This window comes from Lathamus discolor, chromosome 1 (assembly GCF_037157495.1).
Source record: "Lathamus discolor isolate bLatDis1 chromosome 1, bLatDis1.hap1, whole genome shotgun sequence".
Classification (NCBI taxonomy): domain Eukaryota; kingdom Metazoa; phylum Chordata; class Aves; order Psittaciformes; family Psittacidae; genus Lathamus; species Lathamus discolor.
In genome coordinates, this window is record NC_088884.1 from 48,764,916 (window position 1) to 48,782,643 (window position 17,728).

Below are 17,728 nucleotides of genomic sequence, written 5' to 3' on the forward strand. Positions count from 1 at the left end.
TACTAAGACAGCTAAGTAAAAACCTGCCCAAGGCTGAAGCCATGCAATTAACAGAGTGGTCAATGATGCTGCTGAAGTACTGAACAACAGGAAGTATTCAAACAAATTCCCAACTCTAGGTGTCACTTCCAGATGTTTCTGAAAGCTTTTGCACATGCACAACAACTGTAAGGGCTCATGAAAGTCACCGTTAAGTTTTACTTTCCAGCATCAATCACTTGTGGGTATAGTTACAGGCTGTCTTTCCTATCCCTTCCAACCACCAGGACTGTTCCCAGCAGAAGTGATGTACTGCCCTGGGTAATGGCTTGAGAGTTGCCTTCTAGCAATGATGCTCAATTAGCTTGTTACAGTCCAAGGACAGCAGGAGCTCTCTGCTTGTGGAGGCTGCTATATACAGCTATGCAGCACTCCTTTCTTTATGTTATAGTGGTCCTCTGCCTGTTGTAGTTTACTTAGGGCACATCCTCACTCATGGTCTCACACTGCAGCTTATAAATCCCACTACCATTCAGCCTGAAGTAGGGTCAATATGGTTGCAGCCACTCTGGCTCAGTAGCACATAGGAAGGTATGCACCAAGCCAGCCCATAAGCCTGAGTTGCCTTACTGGTGTGGGTATATCATCAGCACCAAAGCTGAAAGTGAGCAGAGCACACACTGAGCAGCCCAGATCAATCAGTTCCCAACTCACACTCAAGTTCCACAAATCATCAATCACAACCAGATTGTTGACATGCTTATTTCTTATGTGCCAGCTCCGATTGCCAAAATAGCTTGAAAAGAAACCTGTTGCAGAAAACAGGTAGGAGGTAATCCTGAAATCTGTGATAAGTTAATGGGCCAAACACAAATCATGCTGTTCTTAAAAACACAGGAAAAACTGCTTTATACTGGGATAAAATCAGAGGCTGATTGATCAAATATGTCATCAAAACATCTGCCATTTTGACATCCTTCTATCACAGTTGGACTACTCATTTATTGCTGGTTATAGGAGTTAATCTATAACTTTAGCCATACTTTATTAATGTCCTTTCCTGAAAGTGAAACATTAACATAGGAGACAATAAAGTTCGAGAAAGCTGCTGCTTTTATTTATCTGCTGGTTTCACTTAAGTATCAGAATATCACCTCTATAAATTTTTTTTATGTACATCACTACCATAGTATTATCTAGGTGTATCACAGCCTGATACATTTGCCCACTCAGCATGATAAGGAATTTGAGGAGTATTTCTCAGTATGGAAATATTATTCTTGTTATTTTATGAACTGACAAAATTGACAGAGGGATTAGATCACTTTCAAATCACCAAGAAGTCTGATGTAGTAAAAAGAAATGAACTTTTCAACCTTTTATCAGTAATCCAACAGCGGCCTTACCAGACAGCATTAATTCCAACCTTGAAAGTGGAAAAAATAAAGCAAACTCACACTTACCTAGTGACAGGGTTATATCTTAGTTGCTGAAAGTTCACTGGATACAAGGGCCATTTTATTTTGTATTTTCAAAGAGAAGGCACCTGCCACTTCACCTGGAGACTGTCAAAACTCTGGCTCAGGAGTAACAGCCTCAGTGCTATTTCCAAGAGCAAAAATCCCTGATGCTAAGATTCATACACCAAACATACTTGGAAACTTAACTTTAAAAAACAAGAAAGAAAACACAGAACACTAAAAGGCAAGGTAGAGGGAACTGCCATGTACTAAAGGCTTTCAGAAACACTCTTTCAAAGCATTCCTTTAATTACCTGGTAAACTCATATATTTTTGTTATCTTCTTCCAATACGATGCTATAATTAGCACATTTTGCTACACACAAGAAAATACATTTGAAGGAAGGTTTCTACAGATCCTTTCATGTAAGGAATTACAACTTTCTAAAGACTGAAGTAGAGCAAAATCAAAATATATAATTTAAAGAAAAAGTGAGAGGCAGGAATTAAGATCCCTGCTTAGGACAGAGAACTAGGGGAGGAACAAAAGAAGCAGGGCCAAGCAAGTATGTGATTCTCAGCAACAGGCTTTAAGTAAATTTTTATGCCCCTACAGATATCCCTCTATTGATTTTAATAAAGTATATCCAACTTCACACACCCCCTTCACTTTACTTTTATAACACATTTCATAAAATGCTGCAGCGAGATCAAAAGCCTAAGAACTAAGAAAATTAAAAAATGAAGTTTTAAGTGATTCACACAAAATATTTCCTAGGAAAGTGATGTAGCTTGCTGTGAAATAGTCTCTCCAAACATACCAAGATAAATTTAGCTTTCAGTTTGATTAAACACCATTCCGTGTGCTAGACAGCAGCCTTCAAGACAAGCAAGCCGTATACTCTTTATTTCTACTGCCACCTAGTGTATATTTGATTTCCTTCCTCTAAAAAATATTTACAACTGAAATCACAATTTTAAGATGAAACTAAATCAAGAGTAGCTTTTCGTGCTCAAGATGGAAACTCTATACATCCATCTGCTTTAAAGATGTCTCTAGTGGATGAAAGATTAATTATGTACAAACACAGGAAATACAGAAATACAGCTGGCACCAAGTGGAATGCATTTCTTTTGGTATACTGCACTAAAACTGCATTACTGATTAAATACATACATTATTTTCAAATATCTCCTAAAGCTCCCTGTTTCAAAGGGAGACAATGACGGATTTATTTCAGCTAAATTTAGACATACTGCCAAACACCTTTTTTGAGCTGGTCACCTAAGATTACCTCTATGATCAATGAAAAAAAGTAGGCACCTTCAGAGAACAAGTCATATACTTATATTTCTAAACTGTCTGAACAATTGTAATGTTTTTAAGCTTTAAACCTCTACTTAGTTGAATACTCAAGAATCACATTGATCAGTGCAATTGGAGAACACTTGTAAAGACTTGTAAGTCAAGAACATGATAGCGCGTTAAGATTCAGGCTACTGCTGGTCTGAAGAGGAGGAGATAGATACAAGTAACGAATTTCTTATAAAAGTTAATTATGCTTCAAAATGCAGGCAGGGAGAGAGAAAAAAATAGAAAAGGTATCTTAACTATTACTGGCTCTGTGTATAGCTTTGAAGAGTGAACAGGAGAAGTTTTGAGAAAAGGTGAGAGTACACTGAAGCTCCATGCTTCAGTCACTACTCTGAAGACAAAATACCAGGTGATACCTGTAATTCTTACAGGACTTTTGCAAGCTGTTTTGTTCAAAGCCACATTTCCAATCGGCAGTATGCGACAGCACTACAACTGTCTCTCTGAACCCAGCTAAATAAATTCTGAGCAAAGCTGGATCCATTTTGTGTATATTATTTTCCCAGAATCAAGACTTGGAATAGTAGGGACCTTGCCACATTTAGGCAAGCAGGGGTAGAAAATCAGTAACTATCCAAAAGCAGTAAGAAACCTGGAGAGGCATGAAACATTAGGAATTAAAAAAGCATAGATAGAATCACTTCCCTCGACTTCTGCCTGTACATCTGCGGAACCTCTTGCATCCTACCACTTTGAATTTTTTCCTAAGGCAATCCATCTTCATTCCTGCTATAAAGGTGACTGAACTTAACCAGCTCAGCATAACTCAGGGCAATGTATTATAACAAAGCTCAAGTGTCTCAATGACACTGCCATGGCTTGTAGCAAACTTTAAAAGGTCACATATACTTTTAAGTATGCCATATTTGAACTGCCTCCTCTGCCTGTCTGTAACTCTTGCATATGTTGCCGAGTCTCTTAAAACAGTTACTTCAGCTTAGTTAAGATCAATCATCTTCCCCTGTTCATCATGAAAATTAAAATAAACAGAAAGCAAGCTGTCCTGCATTTTCTCTGAAGTGCAGAGAAGGTAACAGGAAAAACTGTGTCATTTCAGTTGCTGCACTGTAATGGAATAGATCACCCAGAGTGATTGGGGGATCTGCATTCCTCTTCAAGGCACCCTAACTAGACCTTATTTGAGACCAAGATACCCTACAGGAAATGGGATGTTAATAGAAAACTAAACACAGCAGCCTTTTTTTAAAAAAACCTGAGATCAGACTTGAAAATATACCACAAGTGTCCAAAACTTTTTGCTATGACAAGTGACAAAACCATGAAGCCCTTTCACTACTACAGCAGCTAACTCTGAAGCCTATAAACTGCTACAAAGGTTACAGCCATGAAGAAACACAGACATTAAAGTGACATCTGTTAAAGCTAACTGATAAATAATTTCTTGACCTTCAGCTATCAAGTTTTCTTTATGTGCCCTTTCAGTACTGGTAATGAGGTGCTTCCTAGCGTTAGTTTAACTTTAGCCAGAATTCATTAATGCTTTTCCAGAGCTTCTCAATTAACCTGGGACCAGGGACAAGAACAGAAAATATCTGGAAAATTGCTTAGAAAACATTTGTATCTTTGCCAAGCATCTGAACAGGAGAGGTCTGGAAAAGCTGATCTGAAAAGAAAGCAACAAACCCTGCAGCTACAAACTGCTGTTGTTTTTTAGCATGTGTTATAAGGGATTGCAGTTTGAACATGTCTTGCAGCAAACTGTTGATACAGCAAGAGTAGTTCAAATCTGCTGGCAGGTTGAGTCTGTTCTAGCACTGACCACCTATACTGAAGGCTGCTAACCAGTAAACTTAACTTCATTCATTGACCTTACAATGGTCTGACATAGAAGTTTATGAAGCTTGTCATACGTGCAGTTGTTCTGCTCTTCTTCTGACCAAAATGCTAATCATCAGAAGGCTTCACATTCAACTTGACAACAGAATCAGACACATGATAATAGTTAAGTGATGGATTCTATCAGGGTTCCCCTCCTCCACAAAAATATTTTCAAACTTTATACTACTTATATTGCATACACTCATATTGCACACAGACAAGAAATAAAAAAAAAAAAAAAAAGCTCAGTATCCTCAAATCTCAATGTTTTAAGTCTGAGCAGGAAACAAAATGCCATTGCAGAAATATCTGCATTTTATATGAACAAATCCAGGTAATGGTGAATGTCTGTAATACTCTCTTGGTGTATGACAAAACCCCAAAAGTTCCTAGATTTATATCAGACACAGCTCTTGAACATCAGAGGCACCTGGAGAATATCAAAGAAGAGGTAAAAGTATCGGTAATCACCATGCGGAAGCTAGCCAGATCTACTAAGAACAGTCACAAGTTCATTCCTGGGGTTTTAGCACAGACAGTGGTATTATCTAAGGCACAGTACTGTTTACCTACTTAGTACAGCTTTCAGACAACTTGCCAAACACAGGATTTTCCAAATACTGACACAGAATATTTGACATTTCACTTTGGTTTCCCAATACTTTCAAGGGTTACTGGTAGAAGGCTTGACAGTAAACTAGCCAAAGAATTAAATTATAAGGAAATCAGACTACACAGTGACATAACATACACTACTAGCTGAGAAAGGCCTTCTAAACTTTTAGATAAATATCAAGGTCTTCCCACAACACATAAAGGTCTTGGAAAGAGGGCCGACTTCTGATAATCAAGTATGTGACTTTCAGTAATAATGCCACCTTGTCCTGCTTATGAAATATTAATAGCATCTTAAAGCTCAAAAATTCGTATATCTTCTACAACAGTTGCCATGTTACTTCAGGAACCCGACTATCAGCTATGTTTCGTTTAAATCAGATTTAGAGTAGACTTACACAAGAAGCATGAAAGGAATTCACCAGGATAAATCTGACAGCATCAGCTAGCCTAGCAACTTATGCATCCACATTAAAGCTATGTGTAATACTTTGGAGGCAACCATAACAACAAAAAGCTCTCTGGTATACACAGAACATATTTAACTATGTTTATTTAGATAGTGTTTACAAAAGCTTCTGGTTTTCTGTATTTGAGTACTTACTGCACTTACCTCAACTGACTGAATTTTTTCACCATGGAGATGAGGTGACCTTGGGTAAATATCAAGAAGATGAGGAGGATCATCAAGATTTGTTCTTCTAATATGATGTTTAAGAACTTCTTTATAATTCCAAGAATCAAAGTTGGTTTTCCATAGTAATACCTGTAAGGAACCATCATATTAGTAACTACTTGAAACCTATTCAGTGACCAAAACATAACTATTCAGTGAAGTCTGTTATTACTGATAGATCACAACATCAGAATGAGCCTGCTATCATCATTTAGTCTATCTTTACTACAACACAGGCAGTTCCCCAGAGTATCCTGTGCTTCAAGTCTAACAAATTTAGTTTAATCTATTTAAATATATATATCTAAAAGATGCCTCAATGCTCATAAACCAAAGCAAACTTCTGTCCCACTGAACTGTACAAATTATTTTTTCTGCCAAATCAAGGGATCATAGACTATCAATTTCCTTTCCACTTTAAAGACTTGCAGGTCAAACAAGAAAGTTTGAGGGCATAAGAGAAATTATAGAGTTCCATACAAATCTAAAGCACTTGGTTCCAGTGTTTTAGCAAAAGGAATCTGTTTTCTCACTGTAGTCGAATTACATTCGAGGTAGAAACAACATACAACAGTCAGACATGCCCAATGCCTATCTGCATAAAAGATGTCAGTTTCCAAAAGTGTTGATTTTTATAGCTACTCTCTAAATTAGAGGGGACAAATGCTGGAACCATGATGAGACTTAAAACTGTCCAGCCGAAAATATTTTTGACAATCATTACAAATACTTTTCAGAAATTAATAAACTAGATACAAGGAACAGAAATCACAGATTTGCCACAGAAATTCCAACTGACTAAATCATATTCTTAATATATTCCTAAGTAGTTCCACTGTTACAAGTTCATTTCAGGTTTAACATTTTCACGACTCTTGAGTGGAGGACCCTAAATATGCACTGGGAGACGCAGTGCACCTACAAAAATGGGCCCAAACTATCTCAGACATTAGCACCAGTGAATGCAGGATGCATGGGTCTCAGTACAGACTATTCAAACCTGCCTCAGAGCCTGGAATAGTTAGGTGTTAGGTTAGTTCATTCACAGCAGCTCACTGTGCTGTGAGAGGTCACAAGTTTCTCTCACTCCTCAGCTGTGTGGTTCCACCACCTCCATCACCCAGTCCACCATAAAGTTATTCACATTTTTATGTGGATTTACCCCATTTTTTCAGGCTTTCTGAACTTTCCTCAGCACTGGTTGTAAACAAGGGTATAGTCAGCTATAGGCAGGTAGGACTTTCACCAGTGGGGAACATTTGAGCTGCTCGAGCTCTAAATGTTCCATTTTGCTCTAAAGTGGAAGACCATGCCATTGCAGCTTCATCATTACAGATAAAATTAGCAGGAGTAAAAACTGCACAGAAACATCTGTATATACCTGGAGTATCTCAAGTGCAATGCAAACAGTGTAAAAGTAACTGTGCACAACCCCACAAAAATAGCTATTCCATAAGGAAGTATTTCCCTTTATGTCAAGGCAGTCAGACACAATAAGTTGCCTCTTCTATATAGCAAGAGCTGAATAAAGAGCAAAGTTACATCTATTCCAGTTTAACTTAAAAGGGTTTATGTCTTCCATGGGAGCAGGTAAATGAAATAATTTGTCTTGTGCACTTATAGCCAAGAAGTGTGATGAACATGAACTTCAGAGCTCTACGTTTGAGTTTTTCTGATTGAGGAAAGAAGCAAACAGGAAGAAACAGTGCTTGTTTCAAATACTTAACATACTTCTGAGCAAAGCTTTCAGCTGGCTTTGTACCAACCAGAAAGAAACTTGAAACTAGAAGCAGAGATACTGGTTTTCCTTCTTTCATGAGTAATAACAGATTTTATCTGTTGTTTGAAAATGTAAGTCTTCAAATAATAGCTCAATTCTATCACAGTGAGTTGAGAAAAAGTCCCATAACTGGTTTTTGTCAGATCTGGGAGAGGACTGTGGAAGGGCCAGCAAGAAAAGTATGTTTGTGGAGTACACATGTGCATGCATCAATAGAAAACTGACACTGAGAAATAAAGTTCTTATGTTTACTATATATAAAAATATATACGTAGATAGTTACCACATAATGGTTAGCACTGCATATTTTAAAACTTACAATACAAAATTATGACAAAAGTTACAGCAAAATAAGCAGCCCTCTCCCATTGGAATGCTCACAGGAAAATGAGGCAAAACTTCAACAGATAAAAAACACGCATTTATGCAAGGTAAATAAAACCAGGATCCATTATTAGACCTTCTAAGACCTGGCTACTTTTTTAATTCAACATTTACTTTAATAAAGCACTTCCTGATGAAACTGGATCTTCCCTATCATGCATTGAGCATGAAACCACTATTACTGAACTGCTGTGAAATGTGAGTCATCTTACAGATTTTGCACTATAATACCCACTCACCCCAAGATCCCACATACCACCCATGCCACCAGCTTTATAGCATGCAGTCAGAGCAGGAGAAATGCAATGACATGACTCCACTGCACATGCATGTCATCCAGGGGATCCCAAATTCAAAGGAACCTTGCAGTAAGACAGGCACTCCTAGGGTACATTAGCATTTATTTCAGAGATTGAGTCAGGCTTAATACTGTAGGTCTCTTCCATCATCATAGCTTCTCAAATGGATCTTCTGTCATGTGGCCTAGTTTAATACATGCACTTCACTTCCTCCCAAGTATGATTGTCATAATACTAATTGTCATAAAATTCAAAAGTGAGTATTCATGAGAAGTAAGGCAAGCAATTCAGGATTATCTAGGAATCAAGGCTTCTTTCTGAAAACGAAAAATTCTCATTAAAAACAAAAAACCCACCGAAAAACCAACCAAAACCAAAACCCTTTGGTACAGAAAATAAAAGATCAGACTAGTGTCTCAAGGAGTGAATACCTTTCCTCCATTCTTGGTATTTTTTTTCTGCTTGTAAAATTAATATTGGAAGTTTGCTAATGTTCTCACTTTTTCAGTAACTGCAAGTCTTGGCACTGCTTCTTACTAATAACACTTTGTGATAGAAAGCATTTTTTTTTTTTATTTTGAGTGCTTTCAAGTCATTCTAGAAAGTGTGCTGCCTGAAATGACAAGTAAAAACCAGAAACAGACTGTATTCTAATGATAATAAAGTTTTTAATTGAAAAGTATTTCTTATATCTCAAGACTGTCTCTGTCACTAGCTGAAACATATTTCAAACTCCACAAAACAGAATATAAACATGACTTATGGTAAATTCAGAAGATTTTTCATTTCTACAGTGTGGCTTTTAGCTTTTCATAACAGGAAACAATGAAAAAGGCAACTAATATTAAAAAACATTTCAGACTGAAACTCTAAGCCGTTGGCTACAAAAGATTCTTCTCTTTGGGGAATATAAAGACCTGAGATGATTTCAAACTTGACATTATTTTTGTAATTATGAGATTTATCACAGCAGATGAAGATTAATTGTATGATTTGCTGTTTAACTTGTTTTGTTTTAAATGCTCAAACAACTCTTCCCTGTATGAAATCTAATACTTTGCTAATTTGCATTAGTGAAACCACAAAGCCAACAGTCTTCTGAATTCTAGCAATGTTTTCCCCGTAGTACAACTTAATACTTACAATTACAGAGTAGCGACATTAAAAGAAGTGAAAACTTAATGGAGAGAGTAGACTTTAATATTAGCTGCAACACAACTACTTTTTGACACTGAATTGAGACACTAAAAACATTTCTGTTTAAAAATCACTCCTTTATTTTAATATATAGAACAGAAGTATTCAGTATTATGGTCATCTCATCATAACATCCAGTTGGAAGTCTATATAACACACTGCTAGACAGTATACAGGTCAGCATGCTGTAGTTAGCATGGTACTGTGACATACTATATTTAACTCCCCCACACCGTAACCAACTTTACAACAATTAAAGAGACAACACCACAAACCTGAGCATCTGCTCCACCTGAGGCAAATTTTTCACCTTTTTTTGAAAAAGCCACAGAAAGTACAGGTCCCTGAAAGAAAAAAAAAAAAATCTGTACATAGTAAAGGTATGCTATTCCTGTAATCATGGTATTTTGATGCAATGAGAAAAAGACTTATGCCATTACCTAATAAAAATTTTTTTTTTTTCCAATTTTAATGAAGGAACAATCTAACTGGAGTGAAATTTTTGCAAAACAACTTGACCGAAGAGTTGCTATTGCCGACCTTTGAAAGATGCTGTATTACAATTACTACAATCAATACTAAGAAAACAGTGGCATTTTCCCTAGATTTTATGCTTTAACTCTGCAATGAGTTATCAAATATATATTATATTACTCAAAGTGTTTCAGTGATTTTATCAAAAGTAGGGTTTTGCATTAAGAAGAAAGGGAGAAAACATCTGCTGTTCTTCATAAAACTTCTCTTCCATAAGTGTCCCTGTTCTTAGCACTGTTTTTCAATAGACAATGAATACTGTGCCAAATAATTGATTTTGACAATCAAGAATTAATTCAGAATGCAATATATTACTTAACATTAAGCATGCATAAAATATTGACAGATTAACTGCACAGTCATAGGTAAAACCAACGCATTTCCTTATGCACTTGTGATTAAGGTGTATTAATACAACTCTACGCTGTCTACCACTGAAGCTTATCTGCAAAGTGCGGCATACAAGACACAATGGCGTGTTACCTTCCCTTTGAAAAGATACTCAATAAACCTATTTAAATAGAGACTTTAATAGATTATTTGGTATACCTTGTGTCCATGAAGAGTGTAAATAAGTCTTCCTTCTAACACGTCCAGTATCTTAAGGGTACCATCATCAGAAGCAGTGATGAGATAGTTGCCAGAAGGATGGAATGATACACAGTTAACTCCTGCTCTGTGAACTAATTTACAAAAGACAATATTCAAAGACTGTAGATACCTACCAACAGGAAATGTAGACTTTATTTCTTTGCTCTTTTCTACTTCCCAAAGAATAAACTAGTTAATTTAAGGGAAAAACAACCAAAGTGCTAGGGCATAGCACTCTCCAAAGTAATTGATTAGTTCTGTTCTAAGAATTAAGAGAATCACTACAAAGGAATAATCACAATTCAAACTGGATTTTTAGGGTTACCAGACTACAAAAAGATTATTTACAATATGACTTGTTTCTCTACTTTCCCCATTAAGGAATGAGATCATATAATCTAAATAAATCACATTTAATTGCACAGAGCTCCATTGTTTTTACCTTTGTAATGCTGGAGTAGCTTGTTAATTCGAATATCCCACAGTCTTACTGCATGATTGGAACCAGCAGAAGCTATACAAGTACCACTTGGGTTGAAATCCACAAAATTTGCAAATCTAAATACAATTAACAAAAACAGATTAATTGCTTGTTTCCATAGAAATGGGGGAGGGGGGGGAGTGTATATACATATGCATACACACATACATATATAATTTTTATTTTTATACACACACACACACACACACACACACACATCCACACACACCCCATAGCATTAACACTGAATTGCCACAAATTCGTGTGGAATCAAATAAGGTATTTTAAGCAACTGAAATTAGCATAAGGAAACAAGATGTGCATGATAAATCAGACTGTATAATCTGGCTTTTGTTAAAAAGATAGCATAATCGTTCTGACTCAAATTTTCACAGATCGTGTTGGAGTACAAAGCTCCTAGAAGGAAGTGCTCCAAAGAGTTTGTAAGCAAAAAGTAAAATAATTTTGCCCAAGAACAGAATATCTAGCTATAACAATATTTTAGACTAGAAAAAAGATAGATAGTTTTCTGCAGCTCTTTGCTCATGAAAATAGAGAATATAAAAGACTTATATTCCATTGCCTTTGGTAATTAAAACCCTGGTTCCAAGATACTTATCTGTAGTTTTCTTAAGCAAAAGCAATTATTTTCTAAACCTAAATAAGGCAGGTCACTGAAGCTAACCTAACACTGTTTCCATCAACAAGTGAAGAATTCTTACACTTCTCTTCTTGTTGAAGCACCCAGTATCAAAAAGCACTATGAAAACAAAGCAAAAACATGAAATCCATCAAAAATCCAAGAACAATCTGCTTTCTCTCTGGCTTATTTCTAGACTACTGGAAAACAGCTGGGTAAATACAAACAGTTGAACTCTTTAGAAAAATGCGATATGAATTATTTTAGTTTACATGGGTGGCAGAAGTTTGATCTGTTTTCAGACATATCATATATAGATGTTGACACCACAAAACATGAACTAAATCTCATGAAAATTACACCCTTTCATTTCTCCTTTTTGCTAGTAACACTTACCCATCATAATCTATGAGGCTCTCAATACAAGTTTTATTTCTTGTATCCCAGATCTTAACAGATTTATCCTCACTGCAAGATGCTATTAGTCTTCCATCAGGTGAAAATCTGGAGCATACAAGTGTGTACATTACTACGCAACTGATACTACCTAGATTAGAATTAGAGACATAAGTTCCAAAACACCAGAATCAAGAAAGCCCATTTGGAATTAAAATGTGTAACATCTAAAGGACATTTGAATTTCTCATTTCACATGGAGTAATACAACTGAAAACAAAAGCTTCTCTCCCCTACTCCTCCCGCCTCCATTTCACAATCAACTACAGCTGAAAACAGAGCCATAAGCAGGGAGGGTGGGGTGGGCTGTAGAGGGGGGTGGGTAACAGCAGCCTAAGGTTCTCGCTTCAGATGCAAAGAGATTATTATAGAAAACCATTGGCAAAAAGACAAAGAGAACACAGTAAAACCTTGTGTTCCAATTTTAGCCTACATATACTTTCCCCTGTGAGTTCTGTCTGGACTTACAAACTATCAGCAAAACATTCATGATTATTCCTAGACTAGCAGACTACGACTTTAAACAAGAAAATCGATTTGTGTTAATTTCATCAACCATTATTATTTCTTATAGAGGTCAACTGCACAAGGATATTAGAACACAGTTCAAGAACTTTTACATCCAATTTCCTAGCGCTTTTATTTTAATTTTAAACAATCGGATACTTCACAACTTTGTAGGGCTCTGCACTTGACTCGTGTTACATTTCTTCCTCAAGATGTTTTAAATCAGGCCTCTCCTAGCTGCAGATTTTCCACTAATATGGAGGGGGAAAAAAATTAAATTCAAAGAACAATCTTTTCTTGTCTTTGAAGAGCTGCCCTGCCTTTAAATAGAGTGCAAATCTTAACTTGCAGTACAAAGGCCATTTATTTTACCTTTTCCAACTACATAAGCTTAACTCATTTTGACTCATGACCATTCCTTTATACTGCTATGTTCCAAGAATAGTGAGTTGAGTAAACCCCTACTGTGCATAATACATCTAAAAACAAGTGAATCTGTGAAATGAGTTAATACAGCACAGAAACATACAAGACTGCAGAAAGACAGGATACAGACTAAAAACGAATACAGAAGACCTTATCTGTCCTTAAAAGTGAAAGAATTAACACCCAGCAACAGATTTAGTATGTAGCCATATTAACACATAAAGCAAGCTTTCAGACTTCAACCAGGAGATATATATACATATATATATGTATGTTAACACACGTGCATACCACTGATTTATTTGAATGTCATTATTAGTGATAAGTCATCATTTATCATTCACAGATTTTTCTTCTTAGTTCTGTCCTGGGAAATAAAACCCCTTTGCTAGTAGTTCTACTTCTTTACAAGGAGAATAAAAACAACACTTACTTGGCACAGCAAACCCAGTGAGTGTGTTGGAATAGGGAAAACAAAAGGCATGGATGGCGAACACTCCATATTTTTATTGATTTATCATTGGATGCTGAAACTAGAAAGTGGCCATCCTGAGAGAAGCTCACACTACGAACAGGTGCTGTATGACCTTTCAGTACTGATGATTCTCCATGACTAGTGGGGAAAAAAAAAAAGCAACAAAACCCAAGACACAAACCACGATTATATTGAACTGACTAAAACCCCATAAAACTCAAAGTTAACATATTTGACATCTTATGCAAATGAAAAACCAATGTATACAGCTTTAATCTTAGTTCTGCCAATATTTTTGCCTTATTTGAATATTAATTGTTAGAATAACAGACATCAAAGTAATTGTATGACAAATTTTGGAGAATGGTGCAATTCACTAGCAACATTAGCCTCCATACTTCTTTATGCTCCCTAATGTCTGTCAAAGCCCAAGGATGCGGGAAGAAGACAGAAACTTTTCTTAGGTAAAGAGTCCATTATTCATATTGCACATTAATGAAACACATAGCCAGTATTGCCTAGTTATACTCACATGCAAGGAATCCATAGTCTGACAGTACGATCCCGAGAAGCTGAAGCAAGTAGCTGCCCCTCCGGCGAGTACTGTACGCTGGTCACTGCTTCTGCATGGCCTACAAATTTGTAGGCTCTGCATTGTGCCTTCAGCCTCCACACCATAAGAAACCTATCCAAAGAGGAGGTAGCTGGCAAGAAATTAAAGATACTATAAGTCTACTCACTCTTAATGGAAAAATCAGGGCTAATGCCTACAGATTTGGAATACCCAGTGAACTGACTACGTATTAAGGGGAGGAAGCAATTATTGTGCTGTAATAGATACTTGGCCAAAGTTGCAGCCAGGCAGCCAGCCATGCCAACACCAGGCTTTTGGAGGGATATCAGAAGACAGGGAGGAGTAAAGGACAATCCTTAAGAAGTAGTTCTCCCATATATTAGGCAAACTGGCTTACAAGTACTTCAAAGATATAGAATAAAAAAAAATACACAGCAGAACATCATGCACATCATTAAGTACGAATTCAGATTTAGCATTACCAAATATTAAGAACCGACAAATTCTTCAGTGATCTCAGCTTGATCTCCAAAATGGAATTTGTTTCAAGCATCAAATGTTTAATTTTGAAAAGACAAGCCAACTTAAATTCAAGATATCATTTCTAACACTTCAGATTTCTATACAGAAGTGAATATCCAAATTCTATAATCCTATTTTAGTACCAATTTTTGATACTAACATTTGTCTATTTCAAAACACAATATAAAGTTGTCAGTCTAATAATAGACATTTTTCAGTCACTGTACAGGTGGACCATACCATCTGCATTTGAGAAGGCAGGCATAGCTTTTACCAGAGCTTGATCATTTTCAGGAAGCTGTAAGTAGCAATAACAATGAGCAGTTCAATTAAACTGACAAGTGTGATATTTCTACACCCCTATTATCTTCATCTGTGCTAACTGCTAGCATGTAGGACAAGTAAAATCAAGGGATTCTCACTCCCACCGCTGTTATAAAATCCCTACCCCTAGTACAGAAACAGATGCAGAGGAAGAACACTAACCTCCTGGAAGCTGAAGAGGACATTAAAATGATGGTTTTTTTCTCTTCTCACCCTCTTTCAGGCACCAACACAGCACACAGGAACTAAGTTTGTTTATTAGCATATGTGTCAAGGCAAGCCTCAAACAAAATATTAGGTATTAAACTCTTTAGGGATTTGGCACAGAGATACTATTTTTACTCCCCAAAGACTAGCTTCTGGTAAAATATATGGGCATAGGGAGAGTCTGTTCTCACATCAGTAAGCCTAAATTTGACACAGAAGTACAGAATATTTCTCCCCTCCAACTTTTCAGGACTCTATTTTACAGCAGGCTCTTTCTAATTGTACTTCAATAATTTCTTTTTTCCCTTCGATTCACAAAAATGTGACCTAGAGTTGCATAAAACAGAAAGGAAGAAGTGAAATGTTAGCTAAAATAGAATTTGAAGGCATCAGGTTGGAAATGTGGAACACACAAGATTAATGGTTTCCAAAACAAATAATGCATGAACTTCCAAGTACCTGTGGTACCTTGTGAACTGCATGAGGGCAATGTAATACTAACCCTCTTTGCTTTCAGTTCCAAAAACTAGAGGAAAACATCTTCCTTGTTCTCCCTCTGGACTCCCTGTTGCCCAGGCTCATGCAGCATTCCCTCTCCATCCTTAGGCAGGTTTCTCCCTTGAAACCACCTGCTGAGTACTGTGACACTCAAAGACTAATATTATCTCCAGTACTGCAGTTCCAGCCCAACTGACACCAGTCCAGGGGTTACAGAAGACAGAAGGGTGCTGCTCAGGAAAGGGGGAATAACTGACAGACCTGTTGCAGAATTATTTTCCTAGGGCACATGGGCTGATGTGACTGTATCTGTAGCCCTCTCTCATGTTGTTAACCCAGACAAAGAAAGTTTAAAACAAAACTCTGAATCTATATTAAATTTTTGCTCTATCCTGTCAAGGAAACAAGGACCCTTTACCCTTAACAAGCCTCAGCCAAGCCAAGCTATTCCCCCTTCAAGTAGGCTGAAATCCATTTTGATGAATACGGCTAATGCCCAAGTATTTTACTGTAACAGCAAATATTTTATCTTAGCTAGCCATAGGCACTAGAGTATATGGGACAATAATGCTGCCAGCAGTCATTTCCATTATCAATACTGATCTTAAAAACAGTTGTATTCATGAAAAATACTCTATTACTATTATTAAATAAACTTCTCTATTTCTCTTTTTATTTCATTTTAAAAGCTTTTGCCTACTTATAGCAATGCTTGCTTCCCCAATTTTCTCAAGCACAGTATCTTAAGGATTGCTCCTCAATCCTTTATGCATTTTTCTCCCCTTGAGTTCACGTTGTCCATGCATTTAAATGATCAAAAGGAGTAGAACAAGGAGCATCCAGGGTAGATTACACGTCTCACAGCAATGCAGATTAGATCCAATTGATGAGCTGCCAGTGCCTGCTAAGTATGCCACCAACCTACAGTCTGACTTTCAATTACCAGACCACCAGTAAATGGTCCACAACAGATTTCCAGGGCTAATTTAAAGTACTGGAATTGAAACAAAAGAAACACAGGTTCAGAACAATTTCTTTAGGATGGGCCATACCACAAATGGGTCTGTTGCACTTGCTCCTCAGAGAGACCACGACGTAACCAGAACCAAGTTTAGAGGTGAAAGACAAAATTTGTCTTTGCTGTAGTAATGAAAATATTTGATCAACTGCAAAACATAACTAGAAAGCAAGCTGAAAATTCACACTGAGCTGACTCCAATTTAAAATGTAATCCAGTTTATAAATTCAGTGCCTTTCTCCCCACCCCCTTTCTTAAAGTCAGTGCTTTCTCTACACACCCAAGTACAGTTGACGCATCAGTACCTAATTTGCTTTTCTGGTGATGAGTCATAACAGAATTGAACACCAAAGAATAGATGTAGCCTTATGCAAAGGCCAAGTTTACACAAGGCTTTGCTGCAGTTCTCTAAACAGATATCTGGGCTTCATATATGCCATGAAAAAAAAAATTTATGGTGTTAGCACTGAAACAAAGTTCAATTTATAAGTTGTGAATATTGATGGCATACCTTTTCACATGTACACACGTACGTATGAAGACACAAGTTGCCGCAATACGGAATTACCATTACACTCCCATTTCTCACGATGCCACAGTACTGACTATATGAAAGTTGCGCACAGATCAGAAGAGACATACTCAGCTAGGCTTTAACAGCTAAATGTACCTCTTGGTCGCCATTTTTCCATACCAAAACACTGAGACACCCCAATATAATTAACTCGGTGCAAGAATTACAGGTCAGATGCAGTACAGGACTGGGTACATGATGCATGTGTGTGAATATTCAACAACCACCACCACCAATCCAAAACACACATTTAACAGGAACTCTGCAAATCTCTATGTGATAAGGTGTAACGTCCCA

General features: G+C 36.9%; 1 protein-coding gene across 8 annotated transcripts in view; it reads right to left on the reverse strand.

Moving 5' to 3' along the window:
* The window catches only part of POC1B (POC1 centriolar protein B), a 70,714-nt gene that overhangs the window by 47,345 nt on the left and 5,641 nt on the right, over window positions 1-17,728 (reverse strand). For 7 of the 8 annotated variants that reach the window (XM_065669994.1, XM_065669986.1, XM_065669958.1 and 4 more), the window contains 7 exons: window positions 14,247-14,418; window positions 13,673-13,852; window positions 12,247-12,354; window positions 11,172-11,287; window positions 10,688-10,821; window positions 9,880-9,948; window positions 5,882-6,034 (listed from right to left, as the gene is read on the reverse strand). In XM_065669994.1, the coding sequence (XP_065526066.1) occupies window positions 5,882-6,034; window positions 9,880-9,948; window positions 10,688-10,821; window positions 11,172-11,287; window positions 12,247-12,354; window positions 13,673-13,852; window positions 14,247-14,418 (932 nt within the window). The remainder of the gene's footprint in view (window positions 1-5,881; window positions 6,035-9,879; window positions 9,949-10,687; window positions 10,822-11,171; window positions 11,288-12,246; window positions 12,355-13,672; window positions 13,853-14,246; window positions 14,419-17,728) is intronic. The other variant, XM_065670021.1, reaches the window with a different exon arrangement.